General features: G+C 40.8%; 1 protein-coding gene and 1 long non-coding RNA gene across 4 annotated transcripts in view; one reads left to right on the top strand and one right to left on the bottom strand.

Annotated features, from left to right (window-relative positions):
* Nucleotides 1-8,148: 8,148 nt before the first annotated feature.
* LOC119538419 lies at nucleotides 8,149-10,144 on the bottom strand. The gene is made up of 3 exons (XR_005217554.1): nucleotides 9,726-10,144; nucleotides 9,257-9,446; nucleotides 8,149-8,873 (listed from the first exon to the last, which is right to left on the bottom strand). It is a non-coding gene; the product is annotated as an uncharacterized LOC119538419 (long non-coding RNA).
* Nucleotides 9,152-13,622, top strand: part of EXPH5 (exophilin 5) — an 84,243-nt gene continuing 79,772 nt past the window's right edge. For all 3 annotated transcript variants that reach the window (XM_037841346.1, XM_037841342.1, XM_037841341.1), the window contains exon 1: nucleotides 9,152-9,475. In XM_037841346.1, coding sequence (XP_037697274.1) covers nucleotides 9,357-9,475 — 119 coding nt within the window. In that variant the 5' untranslated portion in view covers nucleotides 9,152-9,356. The remainder of the gene's footprint in view (nucleotides 9,476-13,622) is intronic.

Here is a 13,622-nt window from a genome sequence, read left to right as displayed (position 1 = left end):
GTCTTGAGCTGAGATTTTATTATGAAACTCTTTTTGCTTTAGGAGGGTTAAAATCAAGGCATTTGCTACCTCATTAGAGAATCAAAATTTAAAATGTGAAAAAATGAATGAATAACTTAGTATTAAGTTGTGTGTAACTAATTAGTAGATTCAGTAAGCTTTTAGAAAAGTAGGGCAGGTGGGTTGGAGCAAGCATAAAGGGCTTTATAAAGGAAGTAAAGCTGAGCTGAGCCTTAAGATAGGTAGGATTTAGAAAAGTACAGTGGAGGAGATTGAAGAGCAAAGTCTGGTACCACAAAGAGACCAGTGACTGGAGCAGAGAGCATCTAATAGGGACTGAGAGAAAGTAGTTGTGGAGGGATTTAACAGGGTCAGGTCATGGTGAGGCTTTAGAGGCAGGTAGTTTGGAGATTTGATGTAGGAGGTGATGTCCCAGAATCCAGGTTCTCGTAACTCAAATTGCTCTAATACAGGGTTTCTCAACCTCAGCACTGTTGACATTTGGGCCAGATAATTCTTTGTTTAGGAGGCTGTCTTATCATTGTAGGATGCTTAGCAGCATCCCTAGTCTCTACTCACTAGATGCCAGTTACAATCCTCCACTGATGACAATGAAAAATGTTTCCAGACATTGCCAAATATCCCCTGGGGAACAATATTGCCTTTGGTTAAAAACTACTGCTCTAATATATCATGCAATCTTTTTTCAAGAACAACCTCTCCTCCTGTGCTCTGCCTAGACAGTTATTTCCCATTATTTTTACTTGTAAACCTTAGGCCAGTACTGCTCAGACACTGAGACTTTATAAGATAAGAATCCAAGCAGCAGGTAACTGCTTTTGTGATCAATTCATTTTAGACACCATAGCTAAAATTCATTAGCAGTGAGATTCTCTATCTTGAAGCACTCCTTCCAGGGTGCTTCACCATCGACCACTCTCATCTCCAACTTTAGGGATGATTGGTTTGATACTCTCCTCCCAGAATTTTTTTCCTACCACCTGAGACCCTGCTCCCAATTACTGTGATCTTGCTCCTGCAGAATGTCCCTCTTGGCCACCTCAGGCCATTCCAGGTCAATCCCAACCCAATTCAGCTCTGTCCAACTCAGCCCTCTTTCCAAAACCCATTTATTATATTAAGACCTCTGAAATTACTGTTAACTTTATAAAAATTCCCTATACATGGACAGATCTTTCTTTGAGTGTTCCTTCCTCCTTTTAGCCAAAACTTGAGGAAGTTCCTCCTTGCCCACAGTGGTGGCTACTTCTTATGTTTCCTTCCTCCCTTTGACCCTGGAGTCTCAGGACTCTCCTTTTCCACCACATCCAATTCCAGAACATTTTTCTGAACACCTTTTTAGTATCCTCTTCTTCAAAACTCATCTTCTTGACATCCCTGTTGCTGTCCCATCCATCATCTATAAACCAGAACACTTGCTTATAGACAAGGGGTTGAAGTCCAGACCTCCTCACTGGGAAAATCTCTTTAAGTTCTAATCTGCAATTATATGCATAAATAAATACAGAATATATCAAGAAGTTGGGTAGGGTAATGAGGAGAGGATGAATTGAAAGGAAAATGGGTTTTCTTTAATCAATAAAAAAATTCCACCTACCCCTGCTCCCACAATTAAACGGAGCAAAAATAACTGCCTATTTCCAGAAACACATTTAATACAGATTGGCTACCATAAGAACATCTTCTTTTCTGCCCTGGAACCACTAGATACATCTCAGGTGCACATTTGCTTTTAGGTCTTTAGAATAGCCCTATTATGTTTCCCCAACATCATTCCAGAACACCAGCCATCTTTCCCCTCAGATCTCTGAAATCTGTCCTTGGTCCTCCTAGAAACAGCCTTTGTTTCCTTCAGGTCAATCCATAAGGAAGTCTTGCTCCTTACGGCTATTAGGTGGTTATTAGGAACTGCTCTCCACCCAGAGGTGGGGATTATATTTGTTCCAGCATTCAGAGCCAGGTGGAACAAACAGAATATAAATCATAATAGAGTCGTTGTTCCTTGCAAGTGTTTACAGATCCTTTGGCATAATTCTGTTGTGCTGAACTAAACATAAACTCTAAATTTTGAGAAGATTGAGTTAATAACGACATTATTCTTGGTGTGTTGAGCTTACGTTTGGACTATTCCCTAGACTACTGGAATGAGGATAGGCAGTTTATAATTTTATAAAAATGGAAAAAACAGTGAAATGTGATTTTAACCCAACCTGGGAAATTTTATGATTTGCACAGTATTTGCACTAGACACTGGGATTCTATTTTCTTTTCTTGTCCTGCCATTACCTTAGAACCAAATTTATGTTAAATTCTGTTTCAGTGAAGGGGGAAGCCAGTCCAAGGAGGACAGTCAGTCCAGGTAAACTGCCTTTCTGGAAAATTTCTGGATAACATAAATCTATATAAAATCTATATAAAATACAGTCTTTTAAAAAAGAGATAAGTGTGGAGGCCAAATAAGTGCTTAAAGTGACCAAGGCAGGAATCTGGAGGAAATTAAACTAAAAAGAGAAACTAGAATGGAGAGGTAAAGAGCAGTACTATGACAGTGCCTGGCATGTGGCAGACTCTCCATAAATATTTGTTGAATGAATGAACAAGCAAAAATAACCCCAAATGAACAAATGAAAATAGCCCTTTATCAAAATATGCATACTGTGATTACAAATGTTATATATGTGTATATATATATGCATATATATTCATAATTATTATTATGACTCTATATACACACAGATATAGAAAAGAACTTTAACATAATGTTCAAACATGGAAATAGTTTTTGAAGTAGGATGGTAGGATTATAAATATCTTCCTTCTTTTACCAAAAATGCCTTGGTGTCATCATGACGTATTTTCAACTAAAAACTCATGTCACAAACGGTTTGAGGTACCTTCTGCCAAGAAGCAAGATTCCCTCCAAAGACAGGAAAGACAGGCAAAAGACAAAAGAGGCAAAGACAGAAGAGATGACATCTGAAAATCCTTCTTTCCCTGGATGCCAGCCAGGTGTGAGGAGGAAACCAGGCAGAATCTAACTGGCCACACTGTTGGGGAGAGCACACACACACTTTCTCTCTCTTTTTCTCTCTCATGCATACATTATTTCATATGATCTTACTATGTACTAAAATATTATCTCATTTAATTCAACAACCATGAGGTAGGTGGGTGCTTGTCTTAGTTTGCCAGGCTGCTATGAAAAATACCACATTACAACAGGAATTTATTGGCTTTTGGTTTTGAAGTTAGAAGTCCGAAATCAAGATATTGGCAAGGCTTGCTTTCTCCCAGAATCTGTAGCACCCTTGTGCTGGCTGCCAGCAATCCTTGGGGTTCCTTGGTTTGTAATCTCTGTCTCTTGTCACATGGCGATGTCTTCTCTTTTCATGGGCTCTTCAGTTTCCACTGACTTATGGCTTCTTCCAGTATGGCCTTCTGCAATTTCTGCCTTCTGGTTTCTTCACTTTATAAGGCCTCCATTGCTATGATTTAAGACCACCCTCGCTCAATCGGGCCACTTAACTAAAAATAACACCTTCAAGAGGTTCTATTTACAAGGGGTTCAGACCCATAGGAATGTGAGTTAAGATTAAGAGCATGTCTTATATTGAGGTACATAACTCGATCTACATGGTACTATTATTACCCTCATTTCACGGATGGGGAGGTGAAATAGCTGTCCAAGGTCACACAGCTGTAAGTTGAGTAGCCAGAATTTGAACCCAGAACTCCTGACTCCAAGCCCATGACTTTCGAATAAGATCTAAACTCCTTGCCTTGGACTAACATGTCTATGTTACCAGGCTATGCACACTTCTCCAGCCTCCTTTTATATTCCTCTTCCCTGTATTTACCATGGTCCAGCGACAGTGCCCAGAGCATGTCAGTCTCTCTCCTGCCTCACTGTCTTCACACTTGCCTCTGCTTGGAGAGCCCTTCTCCTGTCTCTTACCAAGGCTGTCTCCTCATCACCCTTCAGGTCTCCACTTATGTGTCAGCTTATGGTCACTTTTCTGACCACCACATGTGAGATAGTACCCTCCTTCCCCAAACTATTCTTTATCACATTTCCCTGTTAATTTTCTTCATAGCACTTATGGCAATTTGTAAATATTTTATTTGTTTTTATATGTATTGTCTGTTCTTCCCTGGGGAATGCAAACTCTGGGAGGAAAGGTACCTTGTTTGTTTTGTACCTCCGTGTTTCCAGCACCTGTCTCAAGACCTGACACGTAACAGGTTGAACAGATACTAAATGTCCTTAACCACTAAGCCATGTTATCTGGGGCAGAGAACACACTGGATTATTTATTGCATAAAGATAGTATAGGTTCAAGAGATTTCATAAACAGCATGTAAGTCCACTTTTCACGTACATTTCATTCAAACTTAAGCCTTTTAGAGGACATTTGTACGTTTATTTTCCCCGTTCTTCACGTGTCTGGCTTCTTATCCTTTGTTCTCAGTGTCTTTTCAAAGAGTCTTCCCTGACCACTCTCACTGGAGTCCTGCTGCCCCTTGGCACCACCTTCTCATAACCCTGTTTATTTGGTCCATAGCACTTACTGTACTCTATGTTGATTGTTTATTTATTAGTTTTTATCTCTGCCCACTAAACTGTAATATTGTTGAGGGCAGGAATTTATTTATCTTGACAACCACCATATATACAGTGTCCAGAACATTTCCCAGCGTGTGATGGACACTCTGTAAATATTTTTTGAATGAATCAAAAAACTGGACTTGTATATGTATTCTCTTTTTATTTATAGTTTTTAAATGGATTCCTTTGTTTTTTCTAACTGGATAATCATCATCTATGATCAATTTTCTCTTTTCTGAGAGTTACACCTCATTATGTTTTCTTTCTTCATTACATGAACTAGAACTACCAAAACAATGCTAGACAATACAGGTAATAGCAAATAACTTTGATTTGCTTTTTTACATTTAATTGGTTCCCCACTAATTATGATACTGATATTGTCTGGGACAGACATTCTTTACTATGCCAAGGAATCCTTCTAATTCTAGTTTACTAAGGATTTTAAATTTAATTTAGTTTAGTTTGGTGTTAACAAAAAAGCAGTCTTGAATTTTATCAAAGAACTTTTGGGCATCCACTGAGATGGTCATAGGGTTTTTCTCCTTTGACATTCTGACGAGGTAAATTATATTAATATTAAAATATTCTTCCATTTCTGGAATAAACTCAGCATAGTCATTTAATATCTTGCTGTCTTTGATTTACTGGTATTTTTCTTAGGATTTTTTCTACATCTGCAATCACAATGGAAATTGTACTTTGTTTTTTGGTTTGTGTGTTTGTTTATTGACCTAATTCTTTCAGGTGTTATCAAGATAACAATAGATTCATATTATACCCTGGGGACTATTTTATTCTGACTTTTGGAACGGAGTCTTGGAGCATTTGTACAAATCTCAGAGTCACTGCCTCCCTCCCTCACTCATGCTTCAAGTGGAATGGGAACAGTGAAAGCCTCTTACAATGTGGATGTGTGGTGAGGCAGAATTGAATGTTTAGGACCAGGATGAATAATAAGGGTGGGTTGCTTAGTTCCTGGACTTCTGTCAGTGAGATCTTGACCTTAGATATATTGAATTCTGACAGGCAGGAAGCACTGGTCCTTTTGTCTCATATGATACTTTGAGTTTCAGATTCATACACTTATGCCATCTGTTACATTAGGGCTCCATGCCTCATTTAAACACCACGGAAGTCTTTATGAATTTTGCATAATGTTTCTACTATTCAAGGGTCTGCATAATCCTAGGGAACTCTATATGCAGCCATTTAAAGGCATTAGAAAAAGGGCATAAAGGACTTTTATGCATGATTTTTCTGTAAACCTACAATTTCTCTAATTAAAAAAACAAACAAACAAAAAAATAAAACAAACAAACAAACAAAAAAAACAGGCCAGAAAGATACCTCTTTGAAAATACTATCCCAGTCTGCGGAGTTGCTTCTCAGTGGTCCCCTGGGGTCATAAGACTTTAAATGGCAACAATTTAGACATTCAAGTAAGTGGTAAGATCAGGATTTCTTTTGGCTGGGTGAGCAGTCTGAGAAGAAAAACTAAGCCTTCTGCTGGGGATTTGGTCAACAGACTGGAGGAGATAGGAGACTGTGGGAGATTTCTAAAGATGATTGCTATCACTATTAACAACCAAAAGAAGGGGTATCTCTTTACCTGAAAAACTGAGCAGGAAGTTTCTAGGGTTACCTGAAACTATGGCTGAAGATGACTGCTTGGAGCTAGCTGAATGAGCCCATAAAACAAATCTTTGAGGCACAAAGAGCACTATATTTATGCCCCCCACAGAAACTATCTGGTATGGTTTCCAGGGCAACCACCAAAACCTTGTAAATTTCTCCATACAAAACCTGTTATGTCCAGACTGAATCATGCCTCAGTGCCAAAGTTTGGTGCAGTTAGTCATTCAAAGTTTTGAACTCAGCCTCTGCTTTCTGTCTACTCTTTGCTATGTCATCTTACCCAGTCTCACACTGAAAACCATCCTTAAGCAGCTGACTTCCAAATCTACTTCTCCAACCCTGTTTCGGGAACTCCACATTTCTCACTGTTGCTGAGTATCTCCACATGGATGAATTGTAGGTACCTCCAATGCCACATCACTAACATTGAAGTGATGATCTCCTCACAGACTTTATATTTCTCCTATCATCAAATACACCACCTTGTTTCAGCTACTTCTCTTGAACCCTTCCATCACCTTTGTGACTTCTTTCTTAAGATTCTTATCTAATGAGTTACCAAGTCTAGCCAATACCTTTGGGCACCAGCCCTCTTTTCTATTCCCAGTTTCACTTTCTTAGTTCAGGTTCTCTTTCTCTTTTCCTTCATCAGCCTTCCAACTGGTGCCCTTGCCACCCTTTTCACTCTACTCTTCCCTGTCTACTGCTACCAGAGTAATCTTCCCAAAGTTCAGTTTCAAGCGTATCACTGTCATCCTCAAAACCCCTGTTGGCTCCTCATTGCTTACCCACTGAAGTCCACATTCCTTAGCATGGCATTCATCAACCTGTTCCAGCCTTATTTATGCTTCATATGTCCTGGGTCTAGGCCAACATTTCTTGACCTCTTTTTCATAAGGAGTCTTTTTAGACATTTTTTTCTCAATCACTCACCTCATGAAATTTTAATGACACAGATGTATTTTTTTGTTTATGTACAATATGTATATCTGTGTCTTATATATTTAAAAAGTACAATTTTTTCACTCTCCAAGAGCCAGTTTTGCCTCCTTAGGGGCAATATTCCCCTGGTAGAGAATGCATATTCTAGCAAATCAGATCACTCACCAATCTCTGTATATGCCCCTGTGTTTTCTAGCTTCCAAGTTTTTGCTCACTTTGGCCATTAATCAGAGGAGTTGAAGGAACAGGAAAAGATTCCTCGAGTGTACTTCTGCTATTCAGCACATAGTACTCCTTGCCTAAAATAGGCATCTTCTTCTGGCCACCCTTCTGTTTCTTCCCATTGAAATGTGACCCTTCAAGTGGCAACACAAATACCACTGTCTTCTTCCCTGATCCTCTCTGCTGGAAGTAGCATCTTTTCTATGTTCTCCTGGAACTTTCTTCATACCTCTATTATGTTCTTCCTTGTTATGTAGTGATTTTTCCAAATGTTTTATCTTCCCTGCTGGATTTTAAACTTCTTACCGACAAGGACTATTTTGTTCATAGTGTACAGTGCCTTCAGTGGAAGGCTCCATATATGTCAGCTGACATCAATTCATCAATACACAGGGAATAGGGTAAAAGCCCAGCTGTGCCCACTTCAGAAAGGTCCCATGTATATACTGAATGTATGAATACATGAATAAGTAGAAAAATTGGACTCCACATCCAGTACACATTCGCAAACCACCACCATTAACAGAGGCTATTTATAAAGCTATTCTGGTGTTGTACAACTCTGGTGAACAGAATTGGTTCCTGCTTTTTACAAATAAACAGACACCCGCAGAATACTGTTTGAACTACTAGCTGCCTAGGCATGTCTTAAATAATGAGGATCAAGGTGAGCAGAGAGGCCAGAGGCCAAAACATAAATAGCCATTTTTGATATAATGTTTTGGTTACAGATACAAAACCTTTATTGGGTTTATTTGCCATGATACAAGAAGATACACATGGAAGTACATTTTAAATATTAGTTATCATCACTACCACAAAAAGTTGTGACCAAATTAAGGCAATGGAGCATGAAAATCGATCTGACAAGGATACTTGCATGGGTAAAGAAGCAACATGTTTTGTGGAAAAGGCTTTGATAGCCTGATAAGTCTTTTTAGGTGTATTTAAATGAATATCTTTGGTAATTTCCGTCATACTTCATTATATCTTGAAATAACTGACTTTCTAGGAAAAGCTTTTTCTGTGGCTTCTTAGGATATTTTGCTTTTGTCAGATTAGGTATTTGAAAGTGGCACTTGTATTACTTTTCTCAAACAGTTTATTTACAGAAATTATCAAACGTTAAGGAAAACTTTACACAGGTGCTTTCTACAATCTTTTGCTCCAGGGTTGTCTTCTCCTCAAGAGACCTATAGCGTAAACGTTCTTTTCTAAAGTCTGAGACTTACTTTTAAAGTGGGGCATTGGACTGGGGGGGTGTCAGAGGGATGGGAGGTTTGACAAAGAATTTTTTCCCAAGGATAAATGCGCTAATTTCAGGCTTTCTGCGTGATCCGCCCACACGACTGTGAAATGAGTTTGGTCCTTCTCCGTCTTTTACATAAGGCAATCCTTCTGCAAGTTCAAAAGCTCCGACTTGGAATTCTATTTCCTGTGGGCTCTTAATTATTGAAAGAGAGGATTAGTCATGAGTCTCTTTCCTTTTTACTCCTTCTACCAGTCAAGCTAAAATTCTGAGAGCAAACAGCAACAGCCAAACCAAATACTTTGGAGCCAACATTTAAGCCACACTTAGGGCAGAATTATGTCGGATTGTTTGCTTAGCAAGTCAAACAGGGAATGGGGGAGGGAAGGGAGAGGACGAGGCAGGGCCCGCCCCTTTGGAATAGGATTGGTTCCCTCTCTTCGCTTAGCCTTTCATTTTGCATCTCGGTTGGACAGGCCAAGAGAATCATGTCATTAAGGTGTTGTCAAAATGAGCCCTGTAGGTGTGGGTCGTTCCCTAGACTTGTGGTTTTAGATTTTTCAAAGGGGCGGACTTACGGTTGGCTATGGGATCAGGTTCGTGGACCTACATTTTTCTGTCTTGAAAAATGCCGTCGTAACAGGAGGAGCCAAGGAGCTTAAGCGTAACTCAGAGAAAATGACGAAAGTTCCTCAGGGGTTTGATTTCAGTTTTTTAAATGACGAAGAAGCCAGGAAGATCCTTCAGGTGCTGGAAAGAAATGAGGAACTACAAAGGGCAGAGAAAGACAGGATCAGGTACAGAGCAAATGCCTTTCTCTTTTCTCTGCGCCCGGGTCCCGCCATGACCCTGTAATCCGCGGCTTCCCCAGAGCACGGCGTGCGCCGCACAGGCGCCGAGCCTCAGCGCCGCACCCGGCGGGCCTGAGCTCCCCCGCGCCGCCACGCCTGGCCCCCTGCTGCCGGCGGCTGCAGATGCTGCGGGTCGGGAAGGGGCGAACTAGTTGAAAATCTGTTTTGAGTTTCTCTCTAAAAGGCTATTGAATACCTGCTGCTGTTTCCAGACACAGCATCCCAGACAGGCTTGGCTGCGAGGCTCGGATCGCGCAGGGAGGGGAGGGCTCTTGACCTTGCCCAGCTGGCGCGTCACTTGATCCACTTCCCTCTGAGTGGGTCCCGCGCGGCTGTCCTGTCCCGGGCCGGGACACGTGGGCGGCGACCCGCAGCGTGGGGTCCAGGCAGGGTGGAGTACGCGCAACGATTCGTCTCGGCGGTTGGGGGGCGTGGGCCAGGAGCGCAAATGAAATGAGGCGGGAACGCTAAATGGCGCGCAACCCTGGCAGCTCCCTTCGCGGCTCGCGCGCACCCATGTACTTACACACTCTCCCTGGTCTTCACCCCCCTCCTAACACACTCTTCCTCGGCCCCAGAGCACGTAAGAAAAGACTTCCTGCTCCATCCCACGCCTACTGTCAGTGAGGCCCGGAAGAGCTGGCACCTCACCGGCAGCGAAACGTCCCATCCCAAGGGCGGGAGTTTGAAGAACTTGCCAAACCCGGGCTTGTGTGGGGCTGGGACGCGCGGGGTTGGCTGGGGTGGGTGGGCTTCCTTGTGTGTCGTGCTGTAGGAAGGAAGATTCTGCTAATTTTCCTCCTTGACCGTACTACGTGGTGTTGTAGTTGAGGGATTATTTAAGAGCGAATGTAATCCAGGAAGACATAATTACCAGGGATGTAAATTAACCAGTTTTTCTGCTGGGTAAATGTGGGATAAGACCGGAATGAATTAAAGGAACTCGCTCACCAATCCTGGAATCGACCCATCTAAGGCCTCCTCTAGATGACTGCGGAAGGAATTTAGGACATCATCCTGAGGCCAAAAAACGTGACATCTCTTGGAATTTAGAAAGCTATTTTGTTTGTGAGCAACTGTTTGGTTCCCGCCTCTTGCCAGGTTTCCTGCTCCCTCTCCCCTCGCCAAAACACCTCCCAGTACCCTCTTCAAATGGGGAAACCTTAGTTGGTCTTTGTAGAAAGAATTAGAAGGCACTGTGCTGGGAGACCCTGCCTTCACTCTTCTCCCCTAGCCCTGACCCTTACTGTGAGGAATGAATGTTTGAAGGTTGAGGATGTGAATTTCACACCACCATACTCTGCCCTTCAAAAAATAGACTCCAACATTCCCCCAAACAGTGTAAAAGTGTGCTCTCGGGAGCACATTATGTCCACACACATACACACGTGCCTGTACCCATACAAATGCATGTACACACCACACACCCAACCCTGGGAAAGAGAACTTTAGAATTCCACGGAACACATTTTTCAAAGGGACTAAGAAATTGTGATTACTCTCAGAGTGTGTTATTGGAAGTATTTCTGTCTCTCTGGAGGATAGGGCTTCTTTAGTGCTCCATTGTTTATTTGGGGACATAGAGGAGGAGATTTAGGAAATAGCAAGAGGGAGGAAAGCTTCCATTTGGGATGTTTTCAATTTGGCTTTTCATGAAGTACAGTCTTGGAAATAGTAATATAACATTTTACTTTTCGTTCAGGGAAATTTTGACTTTTTACATTTGTCCTGACATGTGCTTTGTGTTTCCTCTGTAGCAGCTTATTGTGCCCTCTTCAGCTGACTTTAGAGGGACCTGGACCAACACATAGGTGGCAGAGGCCATTGGGCTAGACATTAAAAGGAACATAAAACACATTTTCTGATTTCACAGCATTCACATGTCAACTGAAGCATCAGCAGAAAAAGTCATAATGTTAAAACAAAATCAATATTAAACTTAAAAATAGTTAATTGCCCAAATAATTTGAAAAGTGTCACAATTAAAATATAAAAATAATTTAAGGAAAATAGATGCTGAGGCCAAATGCCCGAGATGATTATTTTTAGTACTTTGCTTTTCCCCTGGTTAATTCCTGGATCCCAATATCAAATACCTGTGACAGGATAACAGTTCTCCATGGGATTGTTAGCATACCTGCTGTTTCAGGCTCAGATGCATGGGTTTCAGTAGCAAACACTGGCATGCAGAAAGGGCCCAGTATAACATGTCAGCTTGGCTTCCCCTTCTGCCCATTTTCTTGATATGTATGATCATTCTATTTTCCAAATAAAAAATCAGGACACATGACTTATAATGCAAGAGTATAACTTGGGAGACATTGCAACAGGCCTGTCTGAGAAACTCTGGGAGGCCTTTTCACTATACTGAGAAGTAGCCTCAAGATCTCTTGACTAGGACAGTAAGGGACCAAATGGGGAAGTTTGAAAAGTTAGCTGGTTGGGGAATAACTGATGAGTTATAGCAATGATAAACTTGAAGTGTCTACAAAACTAAGAGAAATATCCTACAGTTAGTTAGAAATACAAAACTAGATTGTCACACAGGGCCAGAGATGCCCAGAGATGGATGGTAAAGGTGTGGGAGTGGTTGAGTTCACCTTGACAGGAGACAAGAAATGCTCACTGACACACAAAACCTTTACCCGGATCTCCCCTCATCTGTACCACACCTCTCTGGCTCCAGCTTACTTGAAAGTATTTGCATTAAATACAATAGTTAATATTTATAATTTATAAAGAGATAGTCAAATTTTCAAAAAAACACACAAACACCAAGATTCTAACTGATAAATAGGCAAAAAATAAAATAAATCATTCACACTAGAAGATATCCAAACAGTAAACAAAACATGAAAAAATACTCATCCTCACAGTAATAAAGACACAAAAATGGAAGTAACTTTGAAATACCTCTATTAAAATAATAGGAAAAACTGTTCGTGAGTGGTTGAGTGAAACTGATAGATTCAGTATATTGTTAGTGGCATTGTAAATTGAACACAATCCTTTTGGGGAGCATATGGCAATATGTATAAAGATATGCCTTACCCTTGACCCAATAAGCCAAAAATTGATATTTCTTATTTGTAGGAGATTGAGGTAGAGGAGATAGCCACACCAATATTTAGTAAGTGCCGGCTTTTTATATAATAATAGTAATTATTGTGATGATAATAAGAGCTAACATTTATTGGGCCCTTACTATATACTAGGCACCATATGAAACATGTTATATGTGTTTAATGAATCCTCCCACTAACCCCATTAGGTATGTATTTTAATTTTTATTTCACTGAGAAGGAATGTCAACTTATGCAAGTTGAGTATCTTGTCTAAGTTAAGCAGCAGAGCCAGAATTTAAATCTATGTCTCTCTCAAAACTATTTTATCTATCACCATTAAATAACCCTCACAAACATCCCTTGGGGTGAGTATTATTAACTGCTTTTTACAGAAGGGAAACTGAAATTCAGCAAGGTTAAGTAACATGCCCAAGGTCACACAGCCCAAAAGAAGCAGAGCCAGAATTTGAATCCGGCCTCAAAAATCTGTATTCTTTCCCCTAAATCATGTCTTTCCCTGAGGAAATAACTCAGTAGAGGAAAAAAAAAACCAAGAGGTATACTCTCCGATATTTGCAGCAGCATTAACTATAATAGCAAAGTAGTGGGAAATTTCAAATCTAAGTATCCAATAAGAAAGCAGTCATTATAAATGACAGTTCTGAAGAGACAATTATATCCCATCCAGTGTGACATCTAGTTCTATATTTTTGACTGACTACCTTGCTTGTCATGTAGACACCCCAAGCTTATCATGGATACAACAGAGGAAAATGCTTATGAGGCACTGTGATGTGGAAAAGGAGCATACAAAATGGTAGCCGTGCTATTATTGCAGTTTCTTAAGGTCATCTGTGCATATGCACAGCAACTAGAAGAAATGGGCAAAAAATCCATGCTACTTTTCTTTTCAGTGAATCTCTAGGGCCTAACACATTCAGTAAATGTTCACTGAGGCATGGCCTTGCCCCAGCAGCTGGGAGGGCCTCTGCTGCTACCCTCCAAACGCCACTGCCAAGATGGAACGT

The sequence above is a fragment of the Choloepus didactylus genome, chromosome 6 (assembly GCF_015220235.1).
Source record: "Choloepus didactylus isolate mChoDid1 chromosome 6, mChoDid1.pri, whole genome shotgun sequence".
Classification (NCBI taxonomy): Eukaryota; Metazoa; Chordata; class Mammalia; order Pilosa; family Megalonychidae; genus Choloepus; species Choloepus didactylus.
Note: the sequence above shows the minus strand (reverse complement) of the source record. Positions and strands in the feature narration are given on the sequence as shown.